General features: G+C 42.0%; 1 protein-coding gene across 2 annotated transcripts; it reads left to right on the top strand.

Annotated features, from left to right (window-relative positions):
- The first annotated feature begins 1419 nt into the window (after nt 1–1419).
- Nucleotides 1420–25218, top strand: LOC138982076 (PAT complex subunit CCDC47-like). 2 transcript variants are annotated; one of them, XM_070355298.1, is made up of 14 exons: nt 1420–1496; nt 2288–2430; nt 2998–3110; nt 4120–4242; nt 4844–5018; nt 5872–6056; nt 6755–6856; nt 7500–7604; nt 8715–8797; nt 9870–9928; nt 12843–12952; nt 20347–20514; nt 21948–22034; nt 23056–25218. In XM_070355298.1, the coding sequence occupies exons 2-13, from the start codon at nt 2301–2303 to the stop codon at nt 22011–22013; spliced, it is 1419 nt and encodes a 472-aa protein (XP_070211399.1). In that variant the 5' UTR covers nt 1420–1496; nt 2288–2300; the 3' UTR covers nt 22014–22034; nt 23056–25218. The 2 variants fall into 2 exon arrangements, with proteins under 2 accessions (XP_070211399.1, XP_070211397.1); XM_070355296.1 differs by having other exon boundaries at nt 2288–2439.
- The last annotated feature ends 1075 nt before the right edge of the window (nt 25219–26293 follow it).

Genomic DNA, 26293 nt, shown 5'->3' with positions numbered 1-26293 from the left:
TATGAACTTTGTACAAACATGCTTTGATATTAACCGTATAAACGTCACTACATGCGTTAGTAGTATCAACCGTATAAACGTCACTTAATGGAAACTCTTGCACAGGGGCTTAGTATAAGTGGTCCTGGACTATTTCGCATGTGACTGAGAAGTCAATTCTATATCAAACGACTCTCTTTCCGGTACGTATAGTTCCGCCTAGCACTCCTTCTCGGATACTTATCTGTCACTATGGCGCGCATATCTACACCTCAAGTATCTCTGACGGTAAACGTTCTGCCAACTGGGGAAATGTTGCCGCTCAAACAGATGTTTTCTGAGACACCACTTTGAAAATGTCTTGCTTCTCTATCTGTTTAGGTCCGTGTGCCTATCTGTCTGTCTGTCTGTCTACCTGCATGGTGCTCTTTTGTCTCGGTGTCTGTCTGTCGGTCTGCTTGTCAGCCTGTCTCTCTGTGTCACCTTTTTAAGTATGCGTTCAAGTTGTTTGTTTAGTCGCTGTTGATAAATGGTAATTTAAAAAGGCTATTGCAACATTATACTTCAGCAAGACTCCTGCGGCGGCATCAGACTGGATATAATCAGTTTAATCAGTGTGCTTTAAAGTATGTAGACTGTCCTGCACAGTGACCAGGGGTTTCTTAGTACTGAGCCTTCTTCTTTAAGTCTGAATGAAGAGAGGAAGAGACACGGATGACCATTGTAACGCTCTTTGATAGTACGCATACTCCTCAATGCCACCACCGCAAACAATCGCGCACGTTGTGACATCCACTGACACTAAAAATGAGTAAACATGGTAATTTAACACACACACACACACACACACACACACACACACACACACACACACATACACATACCCATATACATACACATACACTCACACAGACCAACACACACACACACACACACACACACACAACTTGGTCACACATGATAATCACACACACACACATACACACACACACACACACAATCAAACACACTCACACTCACACACCTGTGCCGGACAGACACAAACACACAGGAGATAAAATTGTACCGATCTGTACTGACATTGTTTAATCTTGTATGCCTCTGTGTGTGTGTGTGTGTGTGTGTGTGTGTGTGTGTGTCAGTGTGTGTGTGTGTGTGTGTGTCCGTGTGTGTCTGTCTGTGTCTGTGTCTGTTTGTCTGTCTGTATCTGTGTCTGTCCGGTAGTGTCTGTGTGAATGTGCGTCTGTTTCTGTGTGAGCGAGCGTGCATGCGTTTGTGTGTGGCGTGTGTTTGTGTGAGTGTGTTTGTGTGTGTGTGTGTGTGTGTGTGTGTGTGTGTGTGTGTGTGTGTGTGTGTGTGTGCGATTGCTTGTGTTAAACACAAAACGGCAATCATGTCTCAAAGGGAAGAGTACATGGAAGAAGGCTGAAATGGGGCAACGCCCACATAAGCAAAGGGAAACAACTCTTTTTCCTAAGCTCTTCTGTGAAAGAAAGACAAATAGACTAAAGGACAAGGTAAGCGTGATCAAGGTTTGGTATTTATTCTGTTGAAAAGGTTTGCATCAATCTTGTTCAGATCGGATCTATTTTGGTCGAGATACTGATTTTCCACAACAATAACGGCGGATCGTTAATCTGGCCGCTCTCATTTGCTTGTTAATGAGAAATTCGATTGATTTCTGACGAACATTCTGTCATATTTTCTCCACCACTCTTTGCGTTGACACATTGGTCTGTTCACAGTGTACAGTCGGCTTAAAGCCATCCGTGTAGAGACTCAGTGGCAGTCCTTCTCATAGGACTGTAACTTCGTTTGAAAAGAATAGGCGCATTACGACATTGGTACATTGTAATTGTTATTGAGATTATCCTGCGTGGTCTACGTCTAGCTGCGGCCGTTCATTAGGCTAGCAAAATTTCACATGCAACAAAAACATCAAGCTGCGTAGTTTTCCAGCTCAGGTGGTACTGGCATAATGATAAAGAGGCAGGTCTCTTTGACTGGCAGGACAAGATGCAGACTCGAATCATACTCACAGACCTGTGAAGAGATGCAGTTTTGTGCACCTGCTCGATTCATTTAATTTCATTTTCAAACAACAGTTTTGCATAACATTTATTAGATAAATTTGTACAGGTCTGTACCTTGTTTAAACTTAATTATGAATAGGTTCATGGGAATTTGTTGCACAGGGGCATATACACACATAACATTAACAGCTATGCATTCATTCTTGGATAGAACATGTATATAAACCTGTACTTGTAATGTAAGTATGATTTGTAATGTGTGTTTTGAATTTCAGTGTAGGTGTCAAGATGAATCGCTTGTTGCTGCTGGGATTACTGTGTGGGCTGGCAGTTGTGCTGGTCAAGAGCGCTAACCCTCATGATGCGTTTGTGGAGGACAATGACTTTGCAGAGTTTGAAGAATTTGACGAGGAAGAAGGTACCGTCAGTAAGTCAGAGTTAGACTAAGTTTATGTCTGTTTGTATACTTGTAGCTTTGAGTTTGAAGCCCTCTCTCTGTGTCCTCTGTTGATCCTCTCTTTGTCTTTTTTCATACTTTCCTATTTTGTTGTGGAAGGAAAGCATAATTAAACATTGCTGTGTGTATACTATGGTTTTAGGTTAATTGCATGATGAATATTGGTGATTTTGCAGTTCTGTAGTTATTTAGTCTGTCAAGATTTGTTACACTTACAGCTGTTAACGGAATAAGGGTATGGCTTTCGTTCACTAACCCCAGAGCACATCACAACCTGGGTGTTTGGTTGTTGTTAACTATTACATGTATGATAAACTATACACGCACACAGTGTGAGTGTGATACACTCATTCACAAAGGAAACATAAAGACAAATTTTAACTTATAGGATCTACATTGGCAATACATTTGAATATTCTGTAATTAAAATAACATTGGTTCCTTTAAGTTTTAACCTTGTGAAACCCATTCACCACCTTGTACCAAATGGTTAAGTTATAGTTATAAAGTTATAACTTATATTCACAGTAACAGAGGAAGCGGTTAAACAGCCTGATGCTAGTCAGCCCCAAAGAGAAGCAGAGGCAGAACCAGCGGATGCAGGGTTTGAAGATGAGGAGGAAGAAGACGGAATCATTGAGGTCAGACAAGGATTTTCATTTGTTTGTCACTTCTTCTTTTAGAATGAGCTTAGCAGTGAACAGGATTGCATGAATCAAAAAACAAGAATTGTAGGTTAGGAACTTTTGTTTTGTCGATAAAAAAAGTTCCATTGGGCCACACAAAAAAATAGTCTGTTTACGGTAACCCGACCGACCCTATTTTTTTCGCGCGACCCTAGACTTTTTTTTGGCATTTTGGAGAAGAAAAAAAATCTTTTGGTTTTTTTGCAAAATAACGTAAAAATATGGTTTTTTGGAGAAAAAAAGAAAAAAAAAATTCCCGACCTACCGACCCTATTTTTTTGGCCTATGTTACCGTAAACAGACCTTTTTTTTTTGGCCTTACCTACAATTCTTGGTTTTTGATTCTGAATTTTGAAAGTTAGCAATCTATCTGTTTTTGGATGAGTAGATTGCATGATTAAATCTGTATAAAGATCAACCCTGTCCCCTTCTGGAAGTAAGCAAGGATCAAACAATGTTGTTCCCAGACTCAGAGGACAATAGGTCATTTGGACGTGGACTGGAAGTATTTATGGGCCCGACTCCAAATCTTTGGCTATTCAAAAAGGATTGTCTTTAAATTGTCATATGGCCTCCTTTATGTCAACACTTTATGTCGACCGTCCAGGTGTGGGAAGAATGTGTCGGATAAAAAAAAAGTCTATGTCCGAAGACAGGCCTGAGGACAACACTGGTCAAATATGCTGTAATGTTTGTTTTGGTTCTATTCTGATTCAGAAATCAATACACCAGAGAAAATGAGAGAATAATTTCAATTCACGGATTTATTCCCAATTACATTGCATACATGAGAGCATCTGATGGTAGACTTGTTTGTGTACTTGAGTTTAATTTGTACGTTTTTTGGTTTTTTTCACAAGACGATATTTTGTTCTCATAGTCATTTTTACAGCATTTTGCTGTTCTCTTAAAGAATTCTCTTCCATTTTAAGTTAAAGTCATTTTGTTTTTTTTCTCTCAACAGTCTGAAGATGATGAGTTTGAACACCTGCAAGATGAGGAGGAGTTTGAAAACTTTGACAAGGAGAAAGGTTCCAGTCCCAAAACAAAGGGGGGAGAGAAACTGCCGGATCTTCAGATGGCAAAGGTGTGTATCATAGACATTTACAATACCTGTAGTTGTGTGTTGTCCTTGAAGCCTTTTGTTTGTTCGTTCATGGGCTGAAACTCCCACGGCTTTTACGTGTATGACCGTTTTTACCCCGCCATTTAGGCAGCCATACGCCGCTTTCGGAGGAAGCATGCTGGGTATTTTCGTGTTTCTATAACCCACCGAACTCTGACATGGATTACAGGATCTTTTTTGTGCGCACTTGGTCTTGTGCTTGCGTGTACACACGGGGGTGTTCGGACACCGAGGAGAGTCTGCACACAAAGTTGACTCTGAGAAATAAATCTCTCGACAAACGTGGGGACGAACTCACGCTGACAGCGGCCAACTGGATACAAATCCAGCGTGCTACCGACTGAGCTACATCCCCGCCCCTTGAAGCCTTTCAGGTTTACATTTTACTTTTGACCGTAGTTGGTGTCTTGGAATTACGGTACAATCGCATGTCATTGTATGCAGATACCCACCTCTCTCTCTTTCTTCCTTCCCCCCTCCCCTCTAACCTATCTCTGCTGTTTTTCATAGTCATTCTGACCCGGTCGCATAGTGCTTCACCCCTCCTGTGTGTTTGCTTCAGGTTCCTTTGCACCTGCGTACCAACTGGGACAGTTTTTACCTGGAGATGCTGATGATTGCCGGGCTCGGGGTTTACTTCCTCAACTTCCTGGCAGGGAAGACAAAAAACAGCCGTCTGGCAACTGCCTGGCTGTCAGCACATAAGGATCTTCTGGAAGCAAATTTTGCCATTGTCGGTCAGTGTTCTTTTTCTTCTTTTTTTTTTTTTTAAAGCAGAGATCTGCTTTACAAGTTAGTGCTTTAAGATTTTGGGGGGCAAACTTAGAAATGGTGCTGGAGGGGAACAGTGACTTATGGATAAAAATAAGCACAGGAAGGCAAAATCAATTGCAGATCAGTGCAGTGTAAGTGTAATCATGATTTATGAGGCAAGTCTTTCGTTTGCCTTGTCCTTTGATGTCCAAAAAGTATTATTTTGGTTGTTGCATGTGCACCTACATGATGCTGTTATAATTATTATGTCTTTAAGTTTAAAATGGTCTGTGGTTCATACCTCCTCTACTGTTATTGCTTGGGGATTAAGGATAAGAGTTTTTTCAGATTTACAAAGATCTCTTAGTCTTGTACAGGGGAACCCCACTTTTGAGACCTCCAACAATCTGAGAAAGTCAGGCAGTCTTAAATTGGAGGTAAATTATCAGAGGTTATTAACAGAAATTCTTAAATTGGAGGTAAATTATCAGAGGTTATTAACAGAAATTCTTAAATTGGAGGTAAATTATCAGAGGTTATTAACAGAAATTCTTAAATTGGAGGTAAATTATCAGAGGTTATTAACAGAAATTCTTAAATTGGAGGTAAATTATCAGAGGTTATTAACAGAAATTCTTAAATTGGAGGTAAATTATCAGAGTTATTAACAGAAATTCTTAAATTGGAGGTAAATTATCAGAGGTTATTAACAGAAATTCTTAAAAAAGGAGGAGGTCTCAAAAGGGGGTTCCATTCTAATTTCTACACATCTACTGTCTGACCATGTGCTGGTTCTCCTCTCCTGTGTAACCTACAGCTTTGTTTTGTTTTCCCCAGGTGATGATGGGACGGGCAAAGAACCGAACCAGGGAGTTCTGATGAAGGAGTCTGAGAACATCTATGCCCTGTGGTGCAGCGGTCGCAGCTGTGTGGAAGGGATGCTGGTGGAACTGAAACTCTTGAAGCGTCAAGACCTGGTCAACGTTCTCCTGCGTGTCCTCAAGCCCGCTGCTGACCAGATTGTGAGTTAGCTTGTTGGACGAGAGAAGTTAAAGTTTTACACCCTCACAGCAAAACCAATAGGGATTGGGTTTTACCCCAACTTTAGATGAGATGCACAAAGTGTATGGGTGTTATGTTGGTAACAGCCATCTGCACTTACGGCAGAATGACCGAGGTCTTTTACGTGCCACTGTGGTGACATTGGGGTGGGACATGGATACCTTTTTTGGGTCTGCACATAAAGTTAACTCATGTCCGTCCCAGCTCGGATTCCAACCCGTGACTCTGGTATCACAAGTCCAGTGCTCTACCACCTGAGCTACCCGAGCCCTTCAAGTTTGTCGGACATTGTACATTTGTCAGTTACAATCCAACCTGCCCTGGCGACTACCTCTCGATCATGACCACCTGCCCATTTGCCTCCCATGACACAGGAAGAAACTCCATCAATTTCTAACTTTTAAAGATTAAAGCGAAGTAACCACTGTGGGTTTTCCAAAAATATAAACGCTCTAACCTCACAGGAAGCCTGTAAAACTGAAACATGTGTCATAGGTAGCATTCTGTGCAGGTGTTGTTTCCAGTAGTCGCTTTTCCCATAACCTTGACTGCATTCAAATGCCCATTGGCAGTAGTTCATCTGCTATTTTTTTACTGTTGACAGCTGATGCTTTGCAGCATAAACAGTCCTTTTTGAAACTTTGTTTTTTTTTCTCAGGTGGTCAATGTGACGATGGAGGATAAGAAGATGGATAAGTTTGTCTTCGCTGTGGCACTGAAGAAGGCAGCGGCCCGTTTGCACAAAGACATGTATGATTTGGTAAGTCTGCATGGATATGGTTGTGCATGGTTGTGTGGATAAACAGGAAAGAGAAATGCTTAACAATGAGATTTTCCTGAAATTTAAAATCCCCAGCTGAAGGGTTTTTGTGTTTTGTCAGTCGAAATCGACGCTGAAAAGTAACTGTAAACTACAGCTTTTTTCACTATTGATAATTTTAGTAAAAATGTAGATTTCACAATCACATGCCCGAATCCTCTTTTAAATATTGCTTTATTTTTTTATTTTTTTGTGTGGGACAAAGAATTGAGATCCTTACTGTTGTTTGTTTACCTCAGGGAATATGTTTATCTTGGATGTTTGCCTTGCAGATAAAGAAATCACCCTTTATTTTTATAGTTAATACATACTGACTTGACTTGAGTTAATTCTTACTTCTTCTTCTTCATTCGCTATTAATTCTTAATGATGAAAAAAATGAGACGGGCATATGATATTTGTTTAAACTTGAATCATATTCTTTAACAAAAAGACCTTCTATAGTTCACAATAATAATTTTTGAGCAAACGGCATAGAGGAAATCTAGAACTTCCTGATAGAAATTATTTTCTAACCATCACTGCTTTCACTTGTTGACACTTTCAAAAGAACAATGCTTACTGATTTCTTGTTTTTTCGCAGGGTCAGTTTACAGAAAAGAAAAACGTGGACAAGTACGATCTTCCCCCCTCCTATCAGATCCTCTCGGAGACCGGAGAAGCTACCCTCGCCATTTTGGACAAGAAAGTAAGTGATCGGTTCTTGTCCTCGTGTCTGTTATTCTTTTTTTTTTTTTCAATTGTCGATTTTTGGAAATAATTCGGGATTTGTAAGCGTTGTGGAAAAGTTGCACGCCACTTTTCGCTTACATACAGGAAACACGTGGTCGATCAGTTAAAACTTCGATCGCAGCGAATAACTGACTCCGATGTGTATGTAATGCAGTGTCGAATCAATATGATGTCTTTTTCTTCCAAAAATCTGCACATTGGAGCCACGCAATGTCGATGGCCTGCAGCTCACGTGTCAGTTTCCTAAGTTGTCATGATCTCAACCTCAAGCGAAACTCACGTTACCTCAGGCAAAACATGCTGTCAGCTATCACTCGGGGCAAGCGATCTGGCATCGCCACAACAAATCGTAAACTCCTATGCATATATTTTAAAATAAATGGGGTCATATCCAGCGGACACTGCATAACCTACACACCAGAGTTATAGTTATTTCCAGAAAATATTTTGTTAAATGGCAAGATTAGAAAAATAGATATTTGTTTCCTAAGGGGAGCAGTGCAGGGTTTGCGGTAATCTTCGTGTTGACTCTTTATTTTGCTTTGACGTTCAGTTGGCCATGGATGAAACAATGCATTATGGCATTTACACTACTGTATGAACTAGGATACTATTTATTGTAAACATGTATTGCATTGTTCAGTTTGATGTAAAGCGCGGAGAGCGTGGGTTAACCCCATGGTTCGCGCTATATAAGCTTGCCACTATTATTATTATTAAAGCTTATTCCTAAATGGTAAATTTGCTGAACCAGTGCTCTCTGATAATCATTGGTGTGAGTGATGAGAATTTGTATTGTATGTAGTTTCATGAGGCTGTGAATAATACACTCAAACAATTTGTATTGTTTTTATTGACTCACCTGAGTAATTGGTGAGTATTAGGATTAATATGTGTCCGGTTGTATGGATGGCTGGCCGGCTGTCCATGGGGAAAAAAACTTAACGTTGAGGTTATGTCGGAAGTTTTTAAAGCTAGACCTCTGAAACTTTACATGACAAAGAAGAGTCATATAAAGCATTTGCTTTTCTTTTCTTTTTTTTAATTTTTTTTTACTGTTTTTCAGGTGTGCCAGGTGCTGACGAAGTTTGATGGGCTGATTGAGTACATCCACCTGTCAGACCAGTTCTCCGGCCCCAAAAGCACAGAGTGAGTCTTATTTCTGTTTAGTTTTATTCGTTAATTTCCGTCTTCAACCGGTCGGTATTTTTCAGCTTCATTATAACTTGAAGCTTCAAATTTCTTTAAAATGTTCTTATCTCCAAAGTTATATATCAAATAACCAAAGGGAAGTAATCGCTCTTAATGCATACGACATGTGTTATAGAGTAAGCGAGCATAAAGAGCGTTTACTTCCCTTTGGTTATTTGATATCTTAACATCGCTCTGCCTCATTCTGTTTGAAATTCCAAAGTTATAGTTTACTTTTTATCGTGAGGAAGCTTGAAAAAGGTGTCAGGTTTTCTGTGATAAAATGTTTCTCCAGAAGGCTTTAGCTGTCACAAGTTGTTTGGTTTACACCGCTTTAATTGCATAACTAATTGGATCAGAATTAGCCAAAAGTGTCAAAGATTGTAACCAGCTCTACAGCTGAATTTAAAACGAGCAGAAGCAAAATAAAAAACACATACACACACTCACAGAGGTGCTACATACACATACACACTCTCTCTCTCTCTCTCTCTCTCTCTGTCTCTCTCTCCAGGGCGGGACTAGGCTAAGAGGAGGGGGGGGTTGCCAGTGGTGGTCCAGGGGGATGTTCCCCCTAGCGGAGGCAGAGCCCCTTGTGGGGGTCAGGGGGCGAAGCCCCCTGAAGCTTATGGGTAGGTCTTATTCTGAGTTTGGAAAATGGTCGCTCCTTGCATGAAACGGCAAAAATAAACAATAATAAAAAAAAAATTAAATAAGTGAGGTACATGTTTAGGCTAGGGGGGGGGGGGGGGGTTGCGCAACCCCCATAAACCCCCCGGTAGTCCGGCCCTGCTCTCTCTCTCACACACACACACACACACACACACACACTACTTTGTGTAGTGCTGTGTTTAAGACAAGACAGGAAGTAGTAAGTGTATTTTAATGTTGATTACATTTTGCTACAGTATTATTTTCATGTTATGAACTTGAAGAATTTGTATGTATGAGTGTATGACAACTAGTGTGCTTTTTTTCCGGTTCACTTGTGTTGTGTGTGGCGTTTCACGTTATTCAATTGTTATTGCAGAGACACTCAACCCACCAAGCTGCCAACTGTGAAACCATGCCTCATCTTCTGCTTCACTGGTAGGTTCTGTGGTTTCTGTTTTTCACTGAGCGTCATATTTCCATGAGAATTTGTGAGTTGCAAGCTTTGCCAAGAAAGGTTTTCTACTCAGGACTACCCCCCGCGGGTTAGGGGGAGTCCCATATTGGTTGGGACGAGAAAGAATTTGCCCGATGCTCCCCAGCATGTCGTAAGAGGCGACCAACGGATTCTGTTTCTCCGTTTACCCTTGTTAAGTGTTTCTTGTATAGAATATAGTCCATTTTTGTAAAGATTTTAGTCAAGCAGTATGTAAGAAATGTTAAGTCCTTTGTACTGGAAACTTGCATTCTCCCAGTAAGGTAATATATTGTACTACGTTGCAAGCCCCTGGAGCAAATTTTTGATTCGTGCTTTTGTGAACAAGAAACAATTGACAAGTGGCTCTATCCCATCTCCCCCCTTTCCCCGTCGCGATATAACCTTCGTGGTTGATAACGACGTACGGGTAGATTGAACTCGGCAGCCCGGTAAAGCAATCAATCTAGGAGAGCGAACACTCTGATATAAAAACAAGCTGAAGTCGGATGTGCTGGGCCTGACTTGTCAGGCGCGTAACGGCAGCACAACGCATCTACGCTCACATGACAGACAACAACTGAGCGAACGACGAAGAAGAAGAACTCAGGAGTGAAAACAGTTGAATATCACACCCTACCTGTCAAGTACTTTTGGCCTCTGACCATAGTAAATGGCACAAGAAACCATAGTTGGGGATCAAAAACCATAGTTAATGCGTGGATCAGGATGTGGTTAAACGCACAAATTCAACTTCTCACGCATACACACTAAACCAATCAGTTTGTTTTTTGCAAACTAAAAGTAAAACACATAAATTCCTTTCTACACAAACTGCTCTTTATTTACCACTACATGTAATACATTTACACTGCACTCTTGTTCGTTCATTTTTGTTCTCACTTGTCACTTGTCACTTGTGTTCTTTGTTGTATTCATCTGTGCAAATCTTTGCTTTGTCAATCATGCTGCCAGTCACCTTAAAATCATGGCAGCATGCATCAGAGTTAATTTTGATCTGCAAGAAGGCAGTCAGTGTGTCAGCTCCCAGACTGTGATCCAGCACTTGAAGGTGTTGCAGGGTTTCACTGCCGGGGCCAAATGGAAATTTATTCAACATTTTCCTTACACAGGCCACGAAGAACTGGCGCACATCATGCCAGAACTTCTGTTGTGTGGCTGGTGCAAGCTCTTCCTCAGAAATGAATGAACGGCAGTCCATGCCAGCAAAAAAACAAAAACAAAATTAAAAAAAAAAAATGCTCAAAATGCGTATGGTTTGAGGTGTAGGACCCAAAAAACACCGAATAACCGTAAGAATTACGCAGAATGCGTAGGACTTGACAGGTATGTGTCACACACATGCATGTACACACACACTCTCTCACCCACACACCTTTTGGGAAAGTAAGAAAAATAGAAACAAGGTTTTGCATCGGAAACAATAAAGAGAAGAATGGGGTTTTTTCTCACACTATAATGAATATAAAACAACAGAATATAGAATATAATATAATATATACAGTGGTACTCCCGACGAACGACCCCCCATCAGAGACCCTCTCCCTTCTCAGACCTCATTCTTGCTGACGGATTAGTTTTGCTATATAAATCAACCCCCATGGCCGACTCCCCCCAGAACCCGATTTGCGACCGACTAGTTGTTACAATTTGCGACCTTGTAACGACATTTTCAAATCAAAACCTAACAAAAAATCGTAACGTTTTGCTTGAATCTCTGAAAAAAGATCGCAAAAATCACTCGGCCGGAAATATAACAGACGACGCGTTTAGGTCTCGATTGCGCATGTCCGGCGTTCACAATTTTACGATCCCAACATGCCCTTTTCTTTGTCCACTTCCTTTCGAAAAATCAACAAACACACGCGCGAGCATCAACGATCTTCTTCTTCGACCATGGCTTCGAACTCTCCTTCAACTTCAAACGCTCAATCGCGCGGAAAGAAGAGGAAAATTTTGACTCTGGAACAGAGGATGGAAGTGGTGAAACGGAGCCGTAAGGGCGAAACGGCAATTTCGATCGCGCGGTCGTTTGAGGTAGGAAAAACTCAGATTCAATCGATCGTCAGCGACCAAAACACTTCTCATCGATAAGCATTATATAATTCTTTCACTAATACTAAAAATTAAAACTGTCTCGCGAATTAGATTATCAAATTAATTCACCAAACCACAACTGTAATTATGCCACAACTTCGACGGACCCTGAAGGTATTTCTCTCTTTCTCTCTGTCACTGACTTTTTCTCTCTCACTGTCTTTTTCTGACCTGACCTCACCCCCCATGTAAGACCCCCCCCTTTTAAGACCTAAATTTGTCAGATTTTGGGAGGTCTTACATGGGGAGTACCACTGTAATAGAATATAGGTTGATCTCTTTCTTCATTTTTGTTCCACAAACAACTTACAATACAATGCTCTAATGTGTATACAATTACAAATAACACTAAGAGTGTTCTATTTTGATTTTGATTATTTTTTAATTTTCTTGTTCGTAAGATTTTTGTTTGTATCTGCACACAGAATATATTAACTTGAATGTATGACGTAGCAACACAGTGGATGCAACCGTGTGTACTTCACGGAAGAAAACATTTGAGTGAATCACTCCATGTCCTGAAAAACATTGAAAAATAATGTTTGGCTGTTTTATAACATGCATATCTAACTGCTGAAGTCTGGACGCCATCTTGTGTGCGGTTTTTGAATACATGACAGGTTGGCATCCAACTTATTTGCAATCTACAGGCATCACAGAGTTTAAATTATTCAAAACATTTTCTGAGGTATTTTTATGGGGTTGAGGTCAAAATGGGGAAATGACAGCCTGATTCACTAATGTTTGTGTGTGTGTCAGTGCCTGGCAAGGGCAAGTCTCGTCCCGCAGACATGGAGTCCATGAGACCACTGCTGCAACTGGTCTTCTACATCACGGAGAAGGTGTCGCGCTTCCAGCTCAGCAGAGAGGTCAGTTGTTTGTGGGTTTGTGGATATCTCAATTTAGGACGCTTTGAGTCATTTAAAAAGGTTCAGTGAGTACTATACGACTGTAGTCAAGGGACTAGACCAAAAGTGGTCCTTATGGAAAGATGAATCATATAGGAAAGAACTTAATGTCGGGGATCAGGGGGCGGTCATAATATACAGATGGTCATTTTTCAGAGGTGGTCGCCAGGACAGGTTCAACAGTATAGTTGAACTCCCCCCATTAAGACACCCCATTAAATAACATATTCTTACTACAACTCACATAAATAGCATTAACTTCAGTTTGATGCGTAAGACATTGAAGTACTAACCCTGGAAACAGGGGGAGGTAACCCCCAAATCAAAACAAAACCTTGACAACAAGGCCCTGGTAGTTACCTCCCCTCACCGGTAGCCCGCGCATGCGCGGCACATATCACCGGCAAACGCATTCCCTTCTTCAACACCGTGCTGTACAGACGTGTTGGTACTTGCTGGGCTTTTCAGCCTTGGGTCTCCTGTGAGGACGACCTTTTGACCCTGGTTCATCTTGCTAGCTGTTGGTGAGATCTTTCTGGTTTACAACGTTTGTTTATGGTAACTGTTCACTTGTGAAAATGTCTTTCTCCGTTTCTCGGAGTTTGTTTTGGTTTTCACTTGGGCGGGAGAGAGCTGTTGCTCTCTCAGACATGTTTTGTCTCTCCCGCTGAGCAGTTATTTTGTTGTTCAAGCCTAGTCTAGTGACTTATCTGTACGTTTTCTTGTTATAGCTTGTGCCGCCATTTGCATTTGTTGGTAAATGGCGTCATACTTTGTGCTCCGTCTTACGGAGTCGTTCTGCTTACACGGATTTTACTGTAGTGCTGCCAGGCGGGTGACTTTCGTTTTCCCGCCTAGCAGTTATTTTGTTGTTCAAGCTTAGTCTAGTGACTTATCTGTAACGTTTTCTTGTTATAGCTTGTGCCGCCATTTGCATTTGTTGGTAAATGGCTTTGTACTTCGTGCTCCGTCTTACGGAGTTGTACTTTTAACTCGGCGACTATTACTGTAGTGCTGCCAGACAGGCGACTTTCGTTTCCCTGCTGAGCAGTGTGTTCTTTCGTTAAGCTTAAGTCTAGTGACTTACTCCTTACAGGCTTGGTTGAGCTTGCGCCGCCTTTGTTCGTGTTATGTTAAAGCTTGTTCTCCGTTCTCGGAGTTGTAGTTTCAACATGGCGGTCTTTAGCGTTAGCTCTGTCGGGCAGGGTACTTTGTTACCTGCTGAGCAGTTTGATCTGTTGTGTAAGCTTAGGTCTTATGACTTATCTTTTACAGATTATTTTGTCTTTACCTGTGCCGACCTTTGTGTGTTGGTATTCTGTTTTTTACTACATGTCTCCGTCTTGACGGAGTTCTAGTCGTCAACATGGCGGACTTGCATAGTGACGTGCCGCCATTTGCGTTATTTTTTCTGCCGGTTGTTGAACTTTTGGCTCCGTTTTCTGGAGTATTTTGTTGCTTCAACCTAGTGTTGGCAGTGCCCGGTGTTACGGGTGCATGCCGCCATTTGCATTTTAGTATTTTGTAATTATTTTTGCGAAATTTTCGATCCTGTGAGCAAGGAGTCGTTGCGTGTTTCGATTGATCCTCCTGCTAGCATGCCTGTGTTGTCGCCGCAGGAGAAAGAGACTCAGGCGGTCTCGCGCGATGAATTGTTTGCTCTTTTTATATTTAGTCAAGTTTTGACTAAATATTTTAACATCGAGGGGGAATCAAAACGAGGGTCGTGGTGTATGTGCGTGTGTGTGTCTGTGTGTCTGTGTGTCTGTGTGTGTGTGTGTGTGTGTGTGTGTAGAGCGATTCAGACTAAACTACTGGACCGATCTTTATGAAATTTGACATGAGAGTTCCTGGGTATGAAATCCCCGAACGTTTTTTTCATTTTTTTGATAAATGTCTTTGATGACGTCATATCCGGCTTTTCGTGAAAGTTGAGGCGGCACTGTCACGCCCTCATTTTTCAACCAAATTGGTTGAAATTTTGGTCAAGTAATCTTCGACGAAGCCCGGGGTTCGGTATTGCATTTCAGCTTGGTGGCTTAAAAATTAATTAATGACTTTGGTCATTAAAAATCGAAAAATTGTAAAAAAAAATAAAAATTTATAAAACGATCCAAATTTACGTTTATCTTATTCTCCATCATTTGCTGATTCCAAAAACATATAAATATGTTATATTCGGATTAAAAACAAGCTCTGAAAATTAAATATATAAAAATTAATATCAAAATTTTTTTTTCGAAATCAATTTAAAAACACTTTCATCTTATTCCTTGTCGGTTCCTGATTCCAAAAAAATATAGATATGATATGTTTGGATTAAAAACACGCGCAGAAAGTTAAAACGAAGAGAGGTACAGAAAAGCGTGCTATGCAGCATAGCGTAACCACTACCCCGCTCGCGCGCTCTTCTTGTCAATTTCACTGCCTATGCCGTGAGCGGTGGACCACGAGTATACGGTCTTGCTGCGTTGCATTGCGTTCAGTTTCATTCTGTGAGTTCGACAGCTACTTGACTAAATATTGTATTTTCGCCTTACGCGACTTGTTTTTTCTACTTTCAAGGATCAAATGAGGGAGATGCTGGCAACTGACAGGGGTGTGTCTTCCTCCACCATTCCAGCTTTGCCTCCAGGGGTTGGCAACGCTTCCTCTTTGTCGAGGATTGTTCTTTCCGCTACGATTACGTCGGCGGACGTTGCTGTTCCTCAGCTTTCGGCTTCGGCCGATCAGGTACGTGTTCATGGAAGTTCGGGGTGTTCGGCGCAAATGCGTGCTGCTCATCTCGACGGTTATTCCACCCTTGACGCTGGGGCCGGTACGTCCGGTCCCTCGTACTCGGGTTCAACTGCTTCGGCAAAGGGATTTCCGGCCACAGGATTTCTTCCGAGAGATCGTGGCACTTTCATTTTGTTACCATCGACTTCCGGTTCACAGCCTACGGGGGTTCCGGTCGTTGGTGGTAACGGCAATCTGTTTCCTGCCTACGCTTCCGCTGAGGCGGTTGCGGACGGTGGGGGACAGGTTGGGTCAGCTTCCGGGTAAAGCACAGGTGTGTTCCGGTCGCCTTCCCTTCCGGATTGCCAGCTACCGCTGGTTCCGGTCCGCCGGTTCCGGGGTAGACTTTTGGAAGTTCGGGGCACTCAGCACACGAGCGTGTTGTTTGTCTCGACGGTTATTCCACCCTTGACGCTGGGGCTGGTACGTCCGGTCCCTCGTACTCGGGTTCAACTGCTTCGGCAAAGGGATTTCCGGCCACAGGGTTTCTTTCGGGAGATCGTGGCACTTTCAAATCGTTACCATCGACTTCCGGTTCACAGCCTACGGGGGTTCCGGTCGTTGGTGGTAACGGCAATCCGTTTCCTGCCTACGCTTCCGCTCAGGCGGTTGCGTACGGTGGGGGACAGGATGGGTCAGCTTCCGGGCGGAGCACAGGTGTGTTTCCGGTCGCCTTCCCTTCCGAATTGCCAGCTACCTCTGGTTCCGGGCAATGGTAGCAGCTCGGCTTTGCCGGTCCTCCTTGGTGTGGTTACACAGGGTTCCGGTACGGCGAGTTCATCAGTTCCGTTGCGGGGCAATGATGGTTCCGGTCATGATCGGGCTTCATCAGACATCTTTGTTGATGATGTGGATGTTGTCGAGGATTGTGATGACTCTTCCGAGGCGGAACACAACTTTCGAGTTGAGAGGAGGTTCTTGCGCGCGCTGTATGCCGCCGCTGAGGTTACCTCTCGATACTTTGCAGAAGGGGTGACAACTTCGTCTTCTCGTTTAGCGGCACCACCTTTCGCATTTGGCGATTTCCAGGGTGACAATGAGACTAGCGTTCACTTCCGGTTTCGGGAGTCGCCCTCTGTAGCCTATGAGATGGCTAAGGTGTTGAGTTCCGGTGCTGTTAGCATCTTTCCTCTGTTCACTGCTCATGGGGATGTGTCGGAGTCTGTTCAGCCATGGCTGGCTTCTCCGAGCAATTGTTCTCGCACGTCGTCTTTCATGCTTCGTACCAAAGCTGAACGGGAAGCCCAATCATTCTTTTGATCCTTTTGCACTTCCGAGTTCCCCCCTTCAGGTCACTCCTGCGTTGGGGGACAATCATTTACGGCTTCGGCCAATGATGGTTCTGGGAACAAGGACTCTTTGCCTAGTAGGCTTCCATGTCAACCCTTTGGGTTTCAGGTTGTTGGTGGTTTTGGTATCCCGTCTCTCACTTCTGTTTTCGGAGTGAAGGACTGTACGCATTAGCATCAACCCACACTGTCAAGGTGTTGCGGGTGTTTTGTACTAGGGATTTTGCCTTTTTCTGGTTCGTTTTTTTTTGACGTTCCAGGTAATCGTAGCACTTTGTTCTTGCCTGTCCGCAACTTCTGATGTCAACCCTTTGGGGTCCAGGTTGTTGGGAGCAGTGATGCCGTGTATCTTACTTCCTGTTCTGCTGCGGCTGTTTAGGATGGTAAGGTTTTGTACGTGATGGCATCTATGATTACTGTTTGCGTAGGTCCCCGCGTCTGACTTTTAGTCTCTCAGCGGATCAGACGCGTTCTGGGTTTTCGGCCATATTCAGGGTGTTTCTTGATTGGCGGCGAAATTTATTCCGGATTTTTCTTAAGGATGCTCCTTAGTTCACGACAGCTGTCGGTTTTTGAGCGTTCATCGTTTTTGTCCTCTCGAGGAGGTTGTTCGGACTTTCTTGTGACTTCCTCTGTTTTGACAAGAAGCGTCTGAAGTCAGTTTGGGGGCAACATGACGGCCGGTTTCGGCGACTTTGTCTTACCTACGGGTAGCGACGGTCCAGTTCATAGTCATAGTCATTCATTGGTGCTTTCTGCCACGACCCACGAAGTTATGAGTGCTTGTCTTTGCTAGACTTGGACTCTTAACGCAGGAAGTTTTACTGCGTCATTCGCTCGGTCTTGATTGGGTAGTTGCTCAAGCAGGTCATGCACCAGCAGTAGCCTACTTTTGGCTAACCGTTTGGATCATGTTGGGTTCACAGCTTGGTTCATTAGAGGGTGAGTGTTCTGGTAGTTTGGGTACTTCAGGAACACGTTTGCTCGTTCTTGAGATTTTTCTCACCGATGAGGGCTTGATATCTTTTTCTCAGGTATCACTTGTTTACGGTAGGAGATCGGTCACGAACTGACGTCATCTCCTAGGCCTGGCGGGCTTCACACCCTCCCAGGGTGTAACATAGCGACATTATGTTTTAACGGTCGCTACAGGGTTTGTCCTATTCAGTTCTGTGTTGACAAACTTAGGCTCTGATCGTTCCACGTTCGGCACTACAGCTAGCTCCCACTGTATGCTTGCTTCCTTTCTTGTCGATTAAATTTCATAGCTTATTGCTAGTGAGTATTGAGTTAGACTTTTGCCTCTTTCGATTAAAGTCGCTTTGGTTTTGATGAGCAATCTCGGTTCATCTCTTGATGAGAGGTTGCATTCTCGCCGACCTGCAAATTGTTGCCTTTGTTTTCGGCTTTAAGTCATTTGACTCTTTTGTGGGAGAGTCTAGCAAGGCCAGATGTTTTCCGACATTTGTCTTGCTCTATCCTTTGAACAAGGGGCAAGTTATTGTCTCTGGTTCATTGCGAACATTTAGCGTTTCCTCTTGGACTATGGTGCTGTGGTTTACTCAAGCCTTAATCTTTTAGTGCTTCACTCCGTGGAGGGTGTTTCACTTGTGGTCGTTTGGAACTTCTTGTTCTCTTCGAGGGGAGACGCAAAGGTTCGTTTTTTATTACTCGCTCGCCTCGGAGGACATATCTGTTTGTCTTCCGAACTTGCACGGCTCTCTTTTGAGTTAAGAGCTGTCTTTCTGGTCTAGCCGTTTGTAAGAGATTGTTCTCTCTTTTCGTCAGTCACGACCAAGACAGCGTATTTTAGGCCTTTTCACTTAGCTTAGGTCTCAACAGGCTTTACGTGAAAGGGGTTATTTATCTAGGTTGATTTTTTCTGGTGGTTTCTTTGCCATCATTAACTTTCTATGAGTGCAAATAAAAGGGGGGGGGCAGTCAGCCCTTCCTCCAGCACCTGCATTAGTGCAAGTTCTAGATTCTGGGCATAGGCTTTAGCATTCTCCAGTTCAGGAGGATGTTAAGACTTTCCACGAACTGTTGTTATCGTAGGAAGTCTATGTTTCGTTATTCTGGAGGAACGTCGTCAGGTCTTGACAAGTGGTAAGGGCCCTGCGTCCAAGCTTTTGTCTTTTGAAAATTAATTCCAACTTGGGATTTCTTTTTGTTTTTAAGCTCTTTTTTAAGAGCCATAGATTTGGAGACATGCTAGCCTTTCTCGATAGGAAGGCTCTCAGACCCCTTTTTGTCAGTGTTCACTTCCCCTTAAGGGTGTAGCGTTTTACATACTTCTGGGTCTTGCTCAAGGTTTTGAGTATTTGACTTACTTGTCTTGCATGGCTCCTTTTGGTTCTTGCGTTTCAACGGATAGAACCAAATTATTGCTAGGCAGCCCTGACTAGATGGGCTTTTACACTCATTAACAGGCTTATGAGTGCGGCAGTCAAATGGGGGGAGCTTTCTTTCTTCCTCTGGGTTGTCTAGAATTCATGGGGCCTGAGCTTGGACCCTTTATCTGGTGGTTCTGTTGCCAGACAATTCTCGTATGGCACCTCAGTGGTGTTTGGACGTCATGTTTAGACGTCTTTCTTTACTACTTTTGTGCGTGTTTTAGTACCCACTGCAATGGTAGTAGTTGCTTACCAATTATGGTTGAAGCAGGCTGGTTTCTTATCATGTTAAGTGAGATTCCCGCCACCTTATGTAGCAATCTGCTATTTATGTGAGTTGTAGTAAGAATATGTTATTTAATCGAAAATTTCTTAATAAATTTTCATTTAATTAATATACTTACCAACTCACATAGTTAATGCCCTCCCATCCTACCCCGCAATCGTTTTTTTGTTAATGGTTGAAGGTGGTGTTTCATTGGGAATGAGTTTGCCGGTGATATGTGCCGCGCATGCGCGGGCTACCGGTGAGGGGAGGTAACTACCAGGGCCTTGTTGTCAAGGTTTTGTTTTGATTTGGGGGTTACCTCCCCCTGTTTCCAGGGTTAGTACTTCAATGTCTTACGCATCAAACTGAAGTTAATGCTATTTATGTGAGTTGGTAAGTATATTAATTAAATGAAAATTTATTAAGAAATTTTCGATTTTAAGACTCCCTCCCTGTTAAGATCCTCCTGCTTTCTCAGACTTGTTGCACATAACCTCTGTAAAATTACCCCCATTTTAAGACTTCCTTCTTTTTAAGAATTTGCTCATATTTTTGGAAGTCTTGAGAAGGGGGTTTCAACGGTAGTAGCAACCATTCACGTTACTATCTAAATTGTGTGCGGCATAGGCACGCCTGAAGGGGGAGAAGAGGCGTCAGAAGGTGGAGGAACAGTTCATGAAGGCGGCCCACAGCCAACGCCAGGAGGCGGCCCAGCTGCGACGCGAGGAGAAGATCCGTGCCGACAAAGAGCGACTCATGGCTGAGGAGGACCCGGACAAGGCGCGCAAGCTGGAGGTAGGAATTGTCTGAATTTTTTGGCTGGTTGGGGTGGATTGATGGATGAATAGTTTGACCAAGAAAGGAAGTTCCCATCTAGAAATAAGGAAAACCTAATTAAAAAAAAAAAAATCCTGGGTTGTTTTTGTTCTCTCCAACCATTCATGGTAACAGAATTGTTCCATCTTTGTCTGGATTATTTGGTTGGGGGACTGGTTGGATGGATGGATGAATGGCTTATCCAAGGATAAAGATTTCAGGAATACCCAATTGAAAGATCGATTGTTTTGGTGAGTTTGATTGTTTTCAAGCTATTCAGGGTGTCAGAATTTTCCTTCTTTGTCTTGATTTTGTTGCTTGGTTGGCTATTTGGGTGATTTGATGGATGGATGAATGGTCTTCCCAATAATAGAAGTTTTCATCCGAAAATCAAGAATTCCTGATTTAAAAAAAGGATTTCTTGGTGGGTTTTCTTGTTTTTAAACCATTCAGGGTGTGGAAATCATGGAGCAAAACTTGAGAAAGTAAGAACCACCCTTTCTCTGGGCAGATGTTTCCTGATTTTGAATTTTGTCATTTTACATGTGTGTTTGGCTGGTTTGTGTGAGTGAAGGTATGCAGAATTTTTTTTAAAAAATGTTTAAAAAAAAGCTTATTAATTGATCAATCTATCTTCCTATTTCTTTATTTATTCACTTATTTATTATGTACGGCACATCGGTGTGTGTGTGTGAAGCACTGAAGGTATGTAGACATTGTTTTTCTTTTTTAAAATGTTTAAAACTCAGGAATAGGAACAACATCATACTTATTGGTCGATCAGTTAATTGGTTGATTTGTCTCTGTAATCATTTCTGTTTTTGAGTCACTTGAGAAAAAGTGACTATGTAATCGGTCAGTGTTAGTCTGTCCGGCCGGCCGTCCGGCCGGCCGTCCGGCCGGCCGTCCGTAGACACCACCTTAACGTTGGACTTTTCTCGGAAACTATCAAAGCGATCGGGCTCATATTTTGTTTAGTCGTGACCTCCAATGACCTCTACACTTTAACGATGGTTTCGTTGACCTTTGACCTTTTTCAAGGTCACAGGTCAGCGTCAAAGGAAAAATTAGACATTTTATATCTTTGACAAAGTTCATCGGATGTGATTGAAACTTTGTAGGATTATTCTTTACATCAAAGTATTTACATCTGTAGCCTTTTACGAACGTTATCAGAAAAACAAGGGAGATAACTAGCCTTTTCTGATCGGCAACACACAACTTAACGTTGGGCTTTTCTCGGAAACTATAAAAGTGACGGGGCTCAAATTTTATGTGAACGTGACTCATTGTGTTGTGAATAGCAATTTCTTCCTGTCCATCTGATGCCTCATATAATATTCAGAACTGCGAAAGTGACTCGATCGAGCGTTTGCTCTTCTTGTTATTTACTTATTTGTTTCTTGTTGCAGGAGCGTGAGAATCGTCGTGAGATGAAGAGAAAGCAGCCCAAGATGAAGATGATGAAGATCAACTGATGGATTGATCGATCCACAAGGGTGCGTCAAACAAGAATATGCCATCATATTTCAAAAGGAAGATACTTTACTATTTTGACTTATGCCTCTGAATTCCTATACGACGGGCGCAGTGGCGTGGTGGTAAGACGTCGGCCTCCTAATCGGGAGGTCGTGAGTTCGAATCCCGGTCGCTGCCGCCTGGTGGGTTAAGAGTGGAGATTTTTTCGATCTCCCAGGTCAACTTATGTGCAGACCTGCTAGTGACTTAACCCCCTTCGTGTGTACACGCAAGCACAAGACCAAGTGCGCACGGAAAAGATCCTGTAATCCATGTCAGAGTTCGGTGGGTTATGGAAACACGAAAATACTCAGCATGCCTACTCAACGAAAGCGGAGTGAAGCTGACTATGCTCTCAGAGCATAGTGTGGGGAACCCAAATGGGCAAACGAGCTCACACGTAACCAGAAAATTCTGGAACGCTGAAGAAGAATTCCTATAGAAACATAGGGGAGACAGAAATAATTACAGAGAATTACAATGTAGCATCAAGTAAGAATGAGAGAGGTTTCCCATAGTCCCATCATATCTCAAAAAGAAGATACTTTACTATTTTGACTTGTGCCTCTGAATTCCTGTAGGAACATAGGGAGACAGAAATAATTACAGAGAATTACAATGTAGCATCAAGTAAGAATGAGAGAGGTTTCCCATAGTCCCATCATATCTCAAAATGAAGATACTTTACTATTTTGACTTATGCCTCTGAATTCCTGTAGAAACATAGGGGAGACAGAAATAATTACAGAGAATTACAATGTAGCATCAAGTAAGAATGAGAGAGGTTTCCCATAGTCCCATCATATCTCAAAAAGAAGATACTTTACTATTTTGACTTGTGCCTCTGAATTCCTGTAGAAACATAGGGGGACAGAAATAATTACAGAGAATTACAATGTAGCGTCAAGTAAGAAAGAGAGGGGGTTTCCACAGTCTTAATTTCAAATGTTGGCTAAAATATATTATTAAAAGGCCTCTGTAGTTATTTGTTTTTTGTTGCAGGAACGCGGGAGTCCTCATGAGACTAATAGGAAGCAGCCAAAGATGAAGATGATGAAGACCACAGGATAGATTGATGGATCTATCTGTAATTATTTCCGTAGTTATTCGCTTCTTTGCTTCTTGTTGCCGGAGCGCGAGATTCATCGTGACATGCAGAAGAAGCATTACAATATAATGATGAAGATCAAGGCAATGTAGAGGCAAGACCAGCGCACGGCTCTCTCCTCGTTTCGGAGGATCTGTGTTACCGTCATATGTTCTTGTGGGCTTGTTATCTTGACTGTCAGACTCGTGAAGTGCGCTTTTGAACAAAGAAAGTGATCATGAGGGAAGGGGAAGTAAAGTGAAGTCTTCTGTGATGGTTATGCTTAGTTAGGGGGGACATTTGTGTGAAATGTTCTCTTGCAAAACTTGAACGTGAAGCATTCATTTAAGAAGAGTATTTCAATGCTGTTTCTAACTGACGGCCTGGCTTCATTACACGTATATTGTATTGTGATTGAGTACAAAAACATTTCTGATTAAAGATATGATATGTTTTAGGGATGGGATGGGGTTCATTCCATGCAGGGCATTTCCTACCTTACTTCTCTTTTGCGAGAATAGGAGGATGCAATTAAAGCTTGTGTAAATGGTCGGAAAGGTTGTAGTTTTAAATTTAATGTCATTTGTCGTGAAATCTTCACATTTGCCTCATGATCTCTTGTGTACTTGTGGAAACGAAAGTGTATTGGTGCATCTGGAATGATGTCAAACGCAGCTGAATCAGTTTCAAGTGTTTGTGGTATGCTAGTTTATAAGTGTGTGTGCTTATTTCAATGAACTGTGACTCCAAGAACTGACTTCATGTGCCGGCCACAAAGTGAAGGGAGACAATTCCGTGTGCCAGTGCTGCCGACATTTGTAACACAGTTTTTTTCTTCTTTGTCGTGTGTATCAAATGTAACCTGTGGGCGTCTTTTTCTACTCTGTGGTTTTTTTTATCTGGCGTGACAGTTATGATAAGTGTTTTACTTGTAAACTTTGACTGATTATGACTTTGTAAGCCTTCTTTCTCCTTCTTGTCCATCGCCTTGGCACTTGGAATCCAGCTCTGGATATGAAACTTGTGGTCTTATGTATAGAGCCTCCACAGGTCCATGCAGCTTACTTTGTAAGTGAAAGGGATAGTTTCGCACTTCAGACTTTGTTTTCCATTTAACTAAGTGTTGTTGTCAATTTGCAGTATGTATTCCCCACCTACATCACCAGTTTTACTTTTAATCAGATGTTGTTCCTTTTACCTTTGTAATTTACTTCAGAACATGTTGCATGGTCAATATTCAGTCAATATTACAGAGTTTGATTAATTGCTAATGTACAATTTGTTCTTCTTTTTTGGTCATGGTTCACATTGCCACATACCACTCTTCTAGTTGTCAATGAACTTTTTACCTTTTCTTTCTTAGGTGGTTGTTGAGGTCATGTTTTTGTTTATTTTCATCAAAACCATTGAACTGAATTTGTTTGTTTTCTGCTACACTTCTTGTTTATAAGAGTCTCATGTAAAGCTTATTCACTTGCCACTTATTTACTCACAGGCTTTGGTACTTGCTTTTGGCAAGACAGTTGTTGGAAATCAGTGGCATATGATCTTGCTACCATAAGTACTAGTATTTGCCTTTTTTTCATGGACCGTTATTCTTTTGTGCTCATTGGTCTCAATAACAAGCTTGTGTTCTCTTACAGTGGCGTGCATGCATTTGTCAGAATTTTTACTTGATATATTGTGATTTGAAGCCATTTAGAAACATCGCATGTGATGGTTCCTTTGCCTTCGATTATCATTTCACCTCCCTAAAATCTCCTTTATTTCTACATTAAAAAAACCCACAAGATAGATAAAATCTTTAAAAACAAACAGGCATAGTTTGTAAAGTTTGTTGATACATTTCTGCTTTCGGCAAACATCACACCCGTTCACATATACAGACGTAATCGTATTTATCCATTGTATGTCTGTGAGGGCATTTAAGTTTTTAATTTGACAGTAATATTTAATTTGTGGAATGAAATCATCCTCTTCCGTGTGTCTGAAGATGCATGAATTTAATATTCATTCAAGTGATGTGTGAAATGATGTGCAAGTGGGAACTGAATAAAGCGAAACTTGTGTGAAAAAAAGTGTTTCCTTTTCTTAGACAGTTAATTCATGGTAAAGTCTGGTTTTTATGAGGGAGTGCATGTATGATATGTGTGTGAGAGAGAGAGATTGAGTGAGACAGTTTTGATCTATCAGACATAGGACAATTAAGTCTCGGCATGAAGAATTCTGATGACTTGAAGATGAACCACAAACACAAAACACGGAACAAATACACTTGAAATAAATACAATAAGATCACTAAATATATCATGCACATCGCCTCAAACAGAGACACATACACAATCAATTATTTCACAGAGTTCCATGCATTTAAAAAAGTTTTTTTTTTACAGAGTTTATTTATGCATACACTCTTCAAAAAAAGTTCAGGATCGGTTGAAAAAACGGATCTAATTATAAAAAATTGCCAAAAAATTAAACATCGACATAATAATTAAAAGATTAATGTGTTTGAATTAACAAATGAACAATGAGTCTTGACCTAGAATTTTGTTTGGCAGGCAGAGTTATTTCCCTTTGTGGGACTTCTCAAAAGCTGCATTTTGGAAGAAAAAGGGTGTTTTTATAGCCCCATGAAATTTGCGGAACGCATGCCAGGGCAAAAGATTGTGATGCACGTGCTACAACAGGGTCCTGGTTATGAACATCGCTCACCAGCTTGTGTTTAAAGGTTGACACGCTGACACAATTATGCACAGTAGCAACATGTCCCCATGAAGAAAACAGCGATTTGGATAGAGGAAGGGCAATAGGATGGCTACAAGACGGTGTTGCTGCCAGGCAAGTGGCCCAGAGGCTTGCAGTTGCTCCCTCTGTCATCATCAGACTAAAACAGAGATTCCACGCAACTGGAAGAGTCGGTGCAGGAGCGACAACGTTCTGGTCGGCCCAGAGTCACCACACAAAGATAGGATCGCTTCATTCAGAGGCAGGCCATGCAACAAAGAATGGCTACGGCAAACAACATTAGGCAACGCCTAAAAGCTACCACCAACACTGTTGTTAGAAGTCAGACGATCCGAAACCGCTTACACAACTTTGGCTTGCGTGCAAGGCGTCCAGTCCGAGGAACAACCCTGACTGCTAATCACC

Source organism: Littorina saxatilis, linkage group LG12, assembly GCF_037325665.1.
Source record: "Littorina saxatilis isolate snail1 linkage group LG12, US_GU_Lsax_2.0, whole genome shotgun sequence".
Lineage (NCBI taxonomy): Eukaryota > Metazoa > Mollusca > Gastropoda > Littorinimorpha > Littorinidae > Littorina > Littorina saxatilis.
This window is presented reverse-complemented; position numbering and strand designations above follow the sequence as displayed.